The sequence below is a fragment of the Aethalodelphis obliquidens genome, unplaced genomic scaffold (assembly GCF_003676395.1).
Source record: "Aethalodelphis obliquidens isolate GAN/ISIS:26980383/991018 unplaced genomic scaffold, ASM367639v1 scaffold61, whole genome shotgun sequence".
Lineage (NCBI taxonomy): Eukaryota > Metazoa > Chordata > Mammalia > Artiodactyla > Delphinidae > Aethalodelphis > Aethalodelphis obliquidens.
The window spans coordinates 545,339-558,172 of NW_020838005.1; the positions used below are offsets into that span (position 1 = coordinate 545,339).

The following is a 12,834-nucleotide window of genomic DNA, read 5'->3' on the forward strand; positions in this document are numbered from 1 at the left end:
GAGCAGGAAAAGAAAGGAAGTGGAGGGAAGGTGCCTTCTGTTTAAGGCTATGTCCCGGAAATTGCACACGTCACTTCTGCTTATATCCGTTTAGCCAGAACTTAGTTACTTGGCCACCCTTAGCTGCAAAGGACTCTGGGAAATATACCTTTAGCTGGAAGGTTGTGTGCTTAACGTTGGGGTTCTATTATTAAAGAAGAAAGCGGGAGGGACTTCCCTGGTGGCGCAGTGGTTAAGAATCCGCCTGCCAATGGAGGGGACGTGGGCTCATTTCCTGGTCCAGGAAGATCCCACATGCCATGGGGCAACTAAGCCTGTGCGCCACAACTACTGAGCATGCGCTCTAGAGCCTGCACTCTAGAGCCCGCGAGCTGCACACAGCTGCTGAGCCCACGTGCCACAACTACTGAGCCCGCGCACCTGGAGCCGGTGCTCCGCAACAAGAAGAGCCACAGCAATGAGAAGGCCGTGCATTGCAACTAAGAGTAGCCCCCACTAGTCGCAACTAGAGAAAGCCCACATACAGCAACGAAGACCCAATGCAGCCAAAAATAAATAAATTAATTTTTTAAAAAAAGAATCTTTAAGAAAAAAAGAAGAAAGGGAGAAACATATTGGATGATATCTAGAAGCCTCTACAGTATATTCAATGAACTGAAGGATTTATATGTTTATAATGCACCTTTTCTAGTTTTTCCTATAGATATTTGGCTGTATAGGTACTTGTCTTACCCCCAGTTTTATAATCTTGAAGATAAGGACTCTCCTATGCATCCTTGAGTCCCTCTGATCTTATATATGTTTTTAAAAAATGATACTAGTTTTATGTTCCCCCACAGTGTTCAACCTAATTTTCCTTAATACTTGCTAATTAAAGTTAAGTTGACCTACAGGAGAATGGCTAGAAGAATAAAACAGGGATTCTTGTCACAATGGTCATAACCCCTGGCTGACAGAAATTCTTAGGGCCCCTGGTGTCAGGGCTTAGGTGACCCCTGCCAGGAGCCAGATCCCCATCCACATATAGGAGGACTTTCTTCCAGAGGGTTCTGAATACCAAGGAGCCAGGTCAGAGCCCAGGTCTTCAATGCAGACTTTGTGAGGCCAATGCAGACTTTGTGAGAGCAACCATTCAGTCACTTGTTCAATCAACAAACAGTATTGAGCCCCTTCTCCATGACAGGCGCAAGGTGTGTTGGAAACACATCGGGATCTGAGGCAGACATGAGGCTGATTGTTTAGATGGTACAACAGACATAGAGAGTAAATGCATTGTGATGGGGAGGTTTAAGATGCTCCAGGAGCAGGTCCTTGGAGACCTGACCCACAGGGAAGGACCAGGGGAGGCACCAGAGGGCCCAGAGAAGGACAGGAATCAGGAACCATCAAAAGAAAAGTTCACCTTTGGCTCACTTACGTCGTAACTTCGGATTCCAATTTCCCGGGCCCTAGCGTTTCAGGCAATTAAGCTGGGCTGGTGGCAGGAGGAAGCAGGAGCCATTGAAGCATGGATGGGAAGGAAGCAGGTATGACTGAGACCAGCTTATGAGGACGGCGCTATAGAGACTAAGCCAGAAAGCACTCTGAGGTCTGTGGCCTGGCTGCCGGCATATCTGCTTTTCCTACAGTGGAATCTGGACTGTGTCACTAAGACCACATCCTTCTCTCAGGTTGAGGGTAGGGGGACTTACCGGAGTCTAAACAGAGCAAAAGGAAGGCAGAGGGACTTCCCACGAAGCTCTCTCCCCAGGTGGGGGGAGGTGGAACGGAGGAGAAACAGCTCAGCGCTGAATTCTCTCCACTTCAGGAGCTGGCCACTGAAAGCATGAATCAACGTCTCTGGGGGCACAAAGTCAGAGGAAAATGTAGACAAAAATGGGCAGGGGGCGTGCAAAAGCCAGAGCACTGAAATACTCTGTTTGCTCATAAGTGCCTGAAAATGCAGTTATATCTCTCCCGCCACCTCCACCCTCTCTGGCCTCTTGCTTCATATTTATCCCCTCTGGATGCTTTCCAAAAGGCTCCCATCCCTCATGCACTTTTCCCTCAGGAAAGGAAGAACACAGTATCACTCAACAGTCACCTGATTTGTGTAAGAACTTGAACTCTTTGTTGAGTATTCACTGGACGTAACCCAGGACTAGGGGGCAGAGGGTCTGCGGTCTAGTCCCAGTTCTGTCACTAACTTACAGCGTGGCTGTCACCTTTCTAGCCCTTGGACTCTTCCTCTGCAGATGGGAAGAGTACTAGGCTCTGCCTCAGATGGAGGTGGTGAGTACCCAATGAAATCATACAGAAGTCAAAAGGCTGTTGTTATATAAATAGAAATCTGTCAGAGGATGGATCCTCGCTCTGCAACGCAGAACAGCTCCTAGAAGCCAGGACCAACTCCAGCTAGAGAATACAGCAGCCGCAGCCGTACCTGTGAGAAAGGTACCACTAGCAGCGTCCTGTGTTATGACACCCAGCTGGCTGCATTTTCGGTAAATGCATACATTGAGGTACATGCATTCAGTGGGATACCATGTAGCAATGAGGATGAACAAACTTAAGCTCCACCCAACCTCATGGATAAACCTCACAACCATAAAGTTGAAAAAAAGAAGCAAGTCACTAAAAAATGCATGCAGTATGATTCTATTTATGCAACATCTAGAATCAGACAAAATTCAGCCACACTGTTGAAGCAGGTGTCCATATGGGTAAATCCACAAAGAGAAACCTATGAATTATCATCACAGAAGTCAGAATAGCTGGTATCTCCTTTGGGGAAGGAGGGAAGGGGTTTACATATTTGGAGGGGTTGGGGAGAAGGGCTGCTGGGGAGCTGGCACTCCCTGTTTCTTGCCTTGAGAGGGGTTACGTCTGTGTTCACTTTACAGTTATTAAATTGTGCCGGTTGTTAAACATGTATGTTTTAGGTAGTCTTCTGGATATATCATCTATCCTAGAATTAAAAAATAATAAAGGCGTCTGAAATCAATAGGGAGCCACCCCAAATTAGAATAATAGCCTCAGAGATGCACGTCCTCAATTTTATAAGTAAAGAGGCTGAAACCCAGAGAGGCTACCAGTCTTGCTGAAGGTCACATAGTGTGTCACTAGTGGAACTGGCCTAGAATGAAGGCCAGCAACTCCTAACTCTGATCCTCCACCACCTTCCATCTCTCCGATGAGGCCTCTTTGTGGAATGGTGCAGGTTGGGGGCACAGCTGTTATGCCTGGGAGTTCCCTCGTTTTGTGAAAAAGGGAAAAGGCAAGTCATTGGGCTGATATAATGAAGAGCTGATATAAACCCTGAAGACTGTAAACGCTTTTCAAATGGAATTTTAAAACTATGTCCCTTTAACGTTCTATCCTGATAATGACAAAATGACGAAAAATAAATACCAGAAATCTCTGGCCACCCTAAGATCTGTGGTTTGACTCGTACACCATCTGATTTGCAGATAGTATCGGATGAAGCTGGCTTGAAGGGACGGGGTGGGGGAGGACAGAGGAAGGGGAGCCAGGAAGTCTGCAATTTTATTGACTTATCCACCTGGCCTAGGTGAGACCCTAGCCCTGGGACAGTCAGGAAAGGAACCTCTGCTATCTCTCTGAGAGCTTTTTTGTTTTGTTTAGAGGTCAATTACTTCCCATTTGGGAAACTTGTGAACATTAAGAGGTGACTGGAGTGACAGGACTGAACGAGGCAGATAAGAGGCTGATTGCTTACAGAGCGGCTCCCTGGTGAAAGCCCTGCCTTGGATAAGCTGTGGTTGGTAAGACACACAAAAAGGGACAGCTTTCGGTGCGAAGGAGAGATTACAGGACGGAAGATGGGCAGCTGGGGGTGGGCTTGAGGATCTGAGAGAGGGATGTGTTTTAAAGTGATCCTGACAGGATCACTTAAAGTGGGGAGTTGGGAGAAGAGAGTTTTACTTTACTCTCCTTTCCTTTTGGAAAGAAATCTCCTCAGTGTCCTGGGAATCTCAAACTTCCACATGCTCATTTGAAGAAAAAGCCACATGGGTTGCACATGGACAAGGTTTTGTTGTAGGTTTTGCTTGTTCGTTTAGGTCAGCAAATATGCATGCTACAGCAATCTGGACAGCAAAACAGAAAATGTCCCAGGTCAATGGAACATCTTGGGTATACGTGAAAGCAACATCCACTCCTGCCTTCCAAAGCCCCTCAGCCCATTGACTGCAGTTTACAAAGTCCCAGAAGCTGGCCTTGACCTGTATCTCAAACTACTAGAAAATATGACTCTAGCTTTGGCATGTACCCATTTACTCTTCTCCTTTCCTAAGTCCTAGACCTTGCCCGGACCCTCTCCCAGTAAGTAGTGTCATTCTCACCCTAATCGCCAGGCTTAATCCACCTCCTCTAAGCATCCCAGCTCACACTGGCTTTTCATTCTTTTTAGAGAGCTTATTGTGTGTCTGACTTGACATGCAGCATATACCACCTTGTATTTTCAGATATCTTTCTCATGGTAGTCTCTGGTATGCAATTAGATAATAAATTCCTTCAGGGTGCCAGCCAAATCTTATTTTCTCTTGTGTCCCATGTTCAGTGATGACTGAGATATTGATGATTGAATGAAACCCCTGTCCCCTTCACACCCAGGCTTGACCACAGTCATTGCTCTCCCTCCTGGGCTTTTCCGTGTGGCAAAAAGCATGGAGGGAGCTCAGGAGACAAGCCCTGTTCATAACAATACTGCTGTACACCTGAAACTAACACAGTATTGTAAATCAACTATACTCCAAAAAAAAAAAAAAAAAGAACAACACGTGTTTGGTAACCACTGCTTGGGTTGCAAGAGGGTGGGAGGGTGAAGAGAATAGCATTTATTAATTTTCTACTCTGTGCCAAGTATCAATACTTTTCTAGATCCATACAATGATGACCTACATTTCTAGGTAAGAACTTTGCCCAAAGAAGAGCAAAAGGTTTTTAAAAATTAACCTATAGTAGTTTAGAATCTGATCTCGGGAAAATTTAATACAACTCACTGAACAACTGAGGGCCAGACAGATGGTTAGGGAGTGTCAGCATTAAACTTAAACTCAACTGTCATGAATCTAAGGCCAGTGTCCACAGGTAATTTTTCCTCTTGTAAGGAATACCCACCCCCCGGGCAAAGTGAAAGAAGTATGATATCACCATGTGACAATTTTCTCATGATGGAGATTTTAACTGTAATCTCTATTTTTTTTTTTTTTAGTGTTAGCTTAACTGACCAAGGAATATTTACAGAGATTTCTTAATTTAAAATATACATTTTTATCCCAGGGATGCAAGACTAACTATAATTGAAAAACACTGCAGGGTGTTTCTAAATACACTTTTATTAACAGATATTTATGGAGAAATAAAAGAGAAAAGGGATGAAACCAAAAAGGAGAGAAAATATAAGGAAATGGTAGTAAGGAGAAATGTGAATACTTACCATTTTTTTTAACTTAAACTTTAAGAGATGTAAGCTGTCAATTGTCAGGCATCGCTTACATAGGACCAAGCAGTCCCTGTTTTCCACGTTGGCAAAAACAACCAGGGCAGATGCAGAAATGAGAAAATGCAGGGCCAGTACAATTTAATTAAAATTAGAATTTATTAAATAATAGAATTGAACTTTTGACAAGTTAGTGGTCCAGGGGATGAAGAAGCAGAGTTTTTCATTGTCTAAAAAAATGATATCCAAGGAAAAAGAAAAGAGCCTGATTTTTCTACTAGTACCTGCCAAAGACAACTGTCTTATTTGATTCCCATGTTCCCATTAACAAAATGAGTTTGTTCTCAGTCTTCAGTTTGCATGATTTCAGACATATTTGCGCCTGGGGGAATTGTAACTTTCCCTAAAACTCAGGCTTCCTGCCCATCCTGTTAGGACTTATGGACAAGTGGGAGCCTCCTTTTCTGTGGAATTTAGAAACCTACTACCTTCTGAAAGAAAACCTACTGGGGCTGGTAGGGAAGGAGATGGAGAGAGGTAACCTCTCCAGAGCGGAATCCAACTTTTGTCTCTCTAGGGAATTCCCTGTGTACTGAAGACTTAGAACTTCTGAGTTTCATTTTTACTTTAATTTGAAGTTGTTTAGCAGAAACCTAGAGGTGGATAGATTCTAATGGCCTACACACAAGGCAAACACACACTAATATATTTAGTCTATTTACTCAAGAGGTTGAACTGTATACAGGAGATAAAATGCACTTACAGTGGGGTTTCCCTGGTGGCGCAGTGGCTGAGAGTCCGCCTGCCGATGCAGGGGACACGGCTTCGTGCCCCGGTCCGGGAAGATCCCACATGCCGCGGAGCGGCTGGGCCCGTGAGCCATGGCTGCTGAGCCTGCGCGTCCGGAGGCCACAACAGTGAGAGGCCCGCGTACCGCAAAAAAAAAAAAAAAAAAAAAGCACTTACAGTGAGGGAAGAACTAGAGTGTGATGGATATCTTCTGGAGAACAATTGTGCCTCCAGGAAAAAAGCGCTCCACTAGATACTGAGTTCCAGGGAGCGCAGCCCGTGGAAGGGGTGGGGGGCGCAGATTACCCCCTGCAGGAGGACCTATTTCGCACACAAGTCCTCATGACCTCTTGGTCCTCCTTTTCCAGGCTCTTCATCCCCCTCCCCTGGCTCATCTCTTTTTCTCCTTCTTTCCCCACCTGTTGCCTTAAATCGGGGGATCGAGGCCCTCCAGAGCACCCCCATCACCTCCCTATTCCCTGGGGCTGCTGCACACAAATTAAGGAGCCTCTCAGCCCCTGTATTTGAGGCCTGAAAAGTCATCTGCCTCAGAACTACTACTCTGACGCCCGAAACTGCCAGCCACCCTTGGCTTTCCTCCCTCCCAGTGCTGCTTCGTGGGCGGCTGGCGGAGGCCCGGCGTTGCGTCTCTCGGGAGAAGAACGCCCCCAGGGCCTTCAGCTGGATGGCTAGTCGAAGGCAATTCCTAGTCCCAGGGATCGCTCGGGAGAAAAATGCCATCGGGTGGCCTATATTTCCTCCACGGCGGCGCTCCCTCATCCCGGCCGCGAAAGGTTAGCGGAGAGGCGGGACCGAGCATCTGTTCAGGGTGGCGCACCCGAGCCAAGACGCCTCACCAGGCCCTGACCCCCTGAAGCGCGGCGGGCAGATGGCCCTGCGGGTTGGCGCTCGGTCCCCCCCCGCTGAAGCCAGAGCTGGCCTGGGGTACGGGGGGCGCGGGGCCCGGGGGCGCGCCGGCGTAGCCGCCGCCGTAGGGAGCGCTGTAGGCAGCGCCCGCGTAGCCGCCGAAACAGGAATAGGGCGCCGCGGCCGCGCCATAGGGGCCGGGGAAGGCGGGCGTGCGGGGGCCCAGGCAGGGCTTGCCATCCCGCACCAGCACGGGCACCGCCACCCGGCGCGGCGCTAGCGGGTGGCCCGCCAGTTCCAGGGACTTGTCCTGGCGCTGTCTCTTGCACTTATAGCGCCGGTTCTGGAACCAGATCTTGACCTGCGTCGACGTGAGCTGCAAGGCGCTGGCCAGGTGCTCGCGTTCCGGCGCTGACAGGTACCGCTGCTGCTTGAAGCGCCGCTCCAGAGCCAGCACCTGCGCCTGCGAGAAGAGCACGCGCGGCTTCCGCCGGGGCCGCCCTTTGGGATGCTCCGAGCCATCCCCGCGCGCGCCGCCGCCGCCGCCGCCGCTGTCACCCACGTCGCGCTCCTGCACTCGGGTCCCGTCGCAGGGGGGCGAGGCTGCGCTGAGGCCGGACTCTAAAAGCACAGGAAGGAACACCGTCAGCGCCAGCCTAAGGCTCACCCGAGAGATTCTTACGCTGTTTTCAAGGGACTCCCCTCCCCTCCTAGTAGCCTTCACTTCGGTTCCCCGTCTCTCCCTTCTGCTGACCCCTCACCCCGTCCCAAAGCTCGTTCCTTTCCCCCAATCTCTGTCGCTTTTGCAGCTGCTGGAACATAATGCAAATTGTGACACTCAGTGGTACCCAGTGTACAGTCGTTTCCCCAAAGATAGACTCTTGATCCAGAGTCTAAGCTTCATTCTCTTCTTAGAATGTCTGTAACTGGGCTGTTCTCTGTAATTGAAATTCTAAAGTGTGGACGAGTTTGGGGAAACTTTTGCTGCGAGCCTATTAGAGACTGACTTTAGATTGCTCTTGGTGGGGAAAGAGAGAGACAGAGGCAGAGAGAGAGAGAACCAAAACTCGGTGACATGCTTGCTCGGAGGCTCTCATCTGCCTGGCTATCTGTTGTGGCCCGGCGCGCACCGCAGGGTACTTGGTTTCTAGCCCAGGCGCCAGGGTCTCCAGTGCCTCCTACCTTCACCTCATCTTTGCTCACATCCTTGTCTCTTTGGTCATCAGATGCTCCACTGGCACCAGGAACCCTTCCCATCTTTCCTGGATGCGATGCTCTGTATCCAAATTAACAACATAAAATAAAATAAAAAATATTTTCTGGCTGCTGATTCTTGGCTCGGAAACTGAGGTTCTCTTTGCGGGATATGTAAAGTTAAAATCCACATTTGGCTTTTAAAAAGCGTCCTCTTTCTCCTTTGGGGTCTCCCGGGAGAGCGGGTGGCGTTGGCTTCTCCCGGACTTCCTCTTCGGGTCGGGCAGCGCCCTCGAAGATAACCCCTGGGCGACTGTGCCCGGGGGCCTCCAAGACGCAGACTTTCCTTCCCTTCTTCCCACATCTCCTGATTTGGCAAAGCTCTGCTTTTTATCCAAGGGTAGGTAGGAAGGAAATGCTGAGTTTTCGTGGAAATTCACGCCAGGAGAAAACCGGGAACGTGAAAGGATGTATGCTCTTGGCGAGGCGGAGCAGGAAGACCCTAATTAGAGCCAGTACTACTTGGAATCCGACTCCAAATCCACAACCGCGCTGGCGCAGTCTCCTGGGGCAAGGGGCTGTTTGGTATTTCAGATTGAGGAAATAAAACCTTCCTTCAGAGAAGCCTGTGCTCAGACAAACTTAGGACATCTCTCCCCGCAAAGAGGAAAGAGGAAAGTAACAGCTGGCCTTCGGTGACTCTGTGGAACAAGCAGGACCCCATTTGGGAGTCGCTGACCACGCAGACCGAGGGGCTGCAGGCCACTCCGTGCCTTCCCGGTCACAGTTCGGAGCCCCTCTCACCCTGCGTCCCTGCAAGCAAGTTGAGGACGGAGGAGGCGCACAGAATCCCCCAGGAAAGATCCCTTCCACGCGCGATCGGTGGCTGCCATGGACCCTGGGCTTAGTTCCTGGAGCTGGGCGCCGGCCCCTTCTCGGCGACAACCGCAGCCGCAGAACACCGAGCTGCCCCGGGCGTGCCAGGGGAGGAGGAAAGCCCTGCGGCTGTCTTCAGCTGCCAGGTGACAGCAATGGTCAGAGGAGCGTGACCCCTTTTTCGGCAAAGCCGAAGTGAACGGCGAACTGTCTGAGCAGCGCTGGGAGAGATGAAGGTTTAGGGTCCGCTGCAGAAAATTCACAGGTTTCTTTGGGAACACAGCAAAGTGTACTGTTCTCCAGGCTCCTGGAGCAGGTGAATAACCAGCCTGCAAGTCGACGAATAACCCTGAACCAGCATCTTAATTTTCTTCATGTGGTTAGTTTGAGGCTCGAATGGAGTGTCCGTGGCACAGCCTGGCCGAGGAGGCCTGACCTGAGAGGCGCCTCTCGGGAGCCCCCAGACCAGCATGGAGGCTGCGGACCAAGACGCAGAGGTTTGGAAAGAGGAGGAGTAGCCTTTTCATCCCCCCGAATGTCGAGCCTCTCCCGCCAAAACTTCCCGGCTGCAAAAGCCAGCCCAGCACGACCCCCCGTCCACCTCTTCCCCTCCTGCCGCTGGTCGCAGATGCCTTGGCCTCTCCGCCAGCGCACAAGGTTGCTCCTCCGGAGACCAGGCGCTGAGACTCCGCTGGAGTCGTTCGTCTCCCAGAACAGCTAAAACGCGAGCTGCCCTTACCGTGCTCCAGGCAGAGGAACGACTGGACTGGCCAGGCCACTCGGCAAGCCCCAAGAAAAGGCTGGGCTGGGATTGACCCCAGAGCCTACGGAGTTTCCACTCCCAAAGCGCCCGGCTGATTTGATGGCTACACTTTCGGCAGACGGTTTAGGGTATAGAGGGTGGGAAATGGCTGGCAAAGCTGGTGGTGATGGAGCACGGCTAAGATACTGTAGAGGGCTTTGCTGTAAGAAAGAGAAGCTGGAGTTTCTGGGAACTGTGGCTGTGGGTCGGGGCGGGGGGGAAGTGTCTGTGGGAATCAGAGGACTGGCTGTGGAAATAGTGAACCCCCAAAATTCAGGACCTCATTTTCGTTAGGATGTCTGGAGGAGATGTTAGAGGGGGCTGGGAGTCCTGTCTTTCGGACTGTTCATGTGAAGGAAAACGGGGCTAGCCCTCGGAGCCGGGAAGCCCAGGAGATGCGTGTCCCCCCATGAGCCGATTGGTAATAATCCACCCCACCTCTTGGTCTCCCTGTAGAAGCCAAGACCCGAGGGCGTACTCACGTGGCTCGCCCACCAGTTCAGCGTCCATCTCTGTGACTGTCTCACAGGGACCTTCAGGAGGCTCCGACCCTTCCTGCCTTCTGTCGCCGTCGCCGCTACCGGTGCTGGGAACCTCCGACCCTCGCTGTTCTGGGACCGGTAGCAGGTACTGAGAGCTTTCCGGGCTCCTCCGTGCACCCCTGAGTTGCAAGACCTCCGGGCCAATCTGCTCACGCTCCAGCCTCAGGATGTCATTGACCGAAAAGGGAGTGGAGGTGACAGGGTTCAGTAACATCCTGAAGGAGGAGGGGGCGGGGCTGGGGCGTCCCCGGTCCCCACAGAGCGCAGCGCGCTGAGCTTTCCGTTTTGCCGCTGCAGACTCCGCAGACCCAAGGTCTACGATAGACACCCAGCGTCCCGTACTGCGCCTTCCTCTGGGCCATCCCTGCCAGTCGATTGACCGGGCCGGGTGACGAAACCGCGGACCCCCATTGGTTCCCGCAGAACCCACGTGTTAACTCAGCATCTTCCCCCGCCCCAGTCCTTTCTTCTCTCGCCCTTCTAATTCCTCTCCAACCCCCAGCCACCTTCCGAAAGGTTTGGGTTCTCGAAAGCAAGGAAAACGGGAGAGAGCCTGCGCACGGCTCGTATCTCGGTGAATACAGTACAAACGGGAGCTTCCCAGGTCAACCTTGGGTCCCTCGGGACTCTCCTAGAGGGTGTGCGGGGATGGGGGTAGAACCCTTGCTCTGCAACCCTAGTTGGTCCCTCCGGCCTAGCCTTAGCTCAACTGTCCAACGCCTGGCAGAGGAAAACTCAGGTGGAGACCGCTGGGCACCCGCGGGATTGGAGCTGCACGCATGAGTGTAAGTGCGCGCATAGCAAGGGCCAGGAGGCTGAGAGCTCCTTCCAGGGAGCAGAGGCTGGACCGCAGAGGAGCGAGTCTGGACCCTCCACGGCCTAGACTGAGGTGGAAATGTCTCACTGAGAGACGAGTCCGCATGTAGGGAGCCGAGATCCGCCACTTCCCAGGAGGGACATCTCAGACCTGGAGCGAAGAAAGGACTTGGGAGCTATATTGGGGGAGCCCCTGACCTCTTTATAGGTTCCGTGAGTGGGTAAGGAGGAGAAAGGTAATAGTCCCCGCCGGGGTGTAGGGGCCAGACAGGTGCTCACCTTGCCCTTCACGACCCCAGGGCCCTTCTTTTCCTCCCCTTTATCCTCCCTAAAGTTGATTGTCTTGAATGTGTGTGCATGTGTGTACGAACACGGCACCCCACGAAGGGGTGGGAAGTTTTGATGAGCATCAAATCTTCGGGAAAGCTCCTTGGGCACAGCCGGACCGAGTAAAGGGAGGCAGTGTGTGCAGTGGTTATGCAGGTGGAATCCACAGGTCCAGCCCTCACTCTGGAGCATATCAACTGTGGGCTTTGAGCAAAGTATTTACCCTCCCAATCTTAAGTAAAAAAAAAAAAAAAAAAAAAAAATGGAGATAAGAATAAGTCCATCACAGGATGATTGTGAGAATTAAGAGATAACATGTATGAAAATATCAGCGATTGTTACTACTCACGCTATATGGTTCAGTCAAACATGATTCCGGGTCAGCAGTCGTAGCACAGAATCTAAGAAGTTAAAAAAATTTTTTTAAATCCAAATGAGATCTCATTAGAATTCTTTTTGGAATTTCAAATACAATGTTTCTTAAATAAACCTTCTTAGGAGAATTCGATATTATAAGAACTAACTGGGCATTATTATTTCCTGAAACCCAGATAAACTGTACACATCTCCTCAGGCTAGTGAGCGCAAAATTTCTCGGAAAAATTCATGCAAATTTTTGGCAAATTTGATGGTTCAGTCGAGAAATAATTTCTTATATATATCGTATCATTTAATCTTTACATCGAAGATATACCCTGAGTGTTTCCAGCTTTCCTTTTCTTTTATTAGTGAAGAGTCGAAATCAGAGAGGTTGAGCGACTCCAGAGGTGGCCCAGCTCGTCAATGGCAAGGTGCACCAGGACCCCTGTTTTGCCAAAACAGAACTCCTCCCTCCTCCCCCCCCACAAAGAGACATCTCTTTGTCCTCAGAGACATCGAAATCTTTCGATGACTCATACATTTATTTAAATTCTGTTATTTTTTTCTGATTATAAAAGTCACGCACACTTGGAAAAAATTAGGAAAAGTTGAAAAGAAAAACAAGATCCATCCGGAGATGATATTTTAGCTCACTTCCTTCTTTATATATTTTTGCATGTATGCGCTCATAGGGGATATGCGAGCTTGTATATTTTAAATTTACATCATGAGCATGTGTAGCTTCTCTAAAGAGTTTTTACAGATATATTTTAAAATGGCAATATAATAGTCCATGTTATGGATGAACCATAATAGAC

At 50.1% G+C, this 12,834-nt stretch overlaps 1 protein-coding gene across 1 annotated transcript; it reads right to left on the minus strand.

Moving 5' to 3' along the window:
* Window positions 1–7,085: 7,085 nt before the first annotated feature.
* On the minus strand, window positions 7,086–10,727 carry NKX2-6 (NK2 homeobox 6). The gene is made up of 2 exons (XM_027087955.1): window positions 10,454–10,727; window positions 7,086–7,720 (listed from the first exon to the last, which is right to left on the minus strand). Exons 1-2 carry the CDS (start codon window positions 10,725–10,727, stop codon window positions 7,086–7,088), a joined length of 909 nt encoding a protein of 302 aa, XP_026943756.1.
* Between the last annotated feature and the right edge of the window lie 2,107 nt (window positions 10,728–12,834).

Bases quoted from the DNA above. Each gene is read 5' to 3' on its own strand.
- NKX2-6 (XM_027087955.1), bottom strand. From the start codon at position 10,727: ATGTTACTGAACCCTGTCACCTCCACTCCCTTTTCGGTCAATGACATC. The intron at 7,721-10,453 runs GTGAGTACGCCC...CTGTGCTTTTAG, and splicing joins TGAACTGGTGGGCGAGCCAC to AGTCCGGCCTCAGCGCAGCC.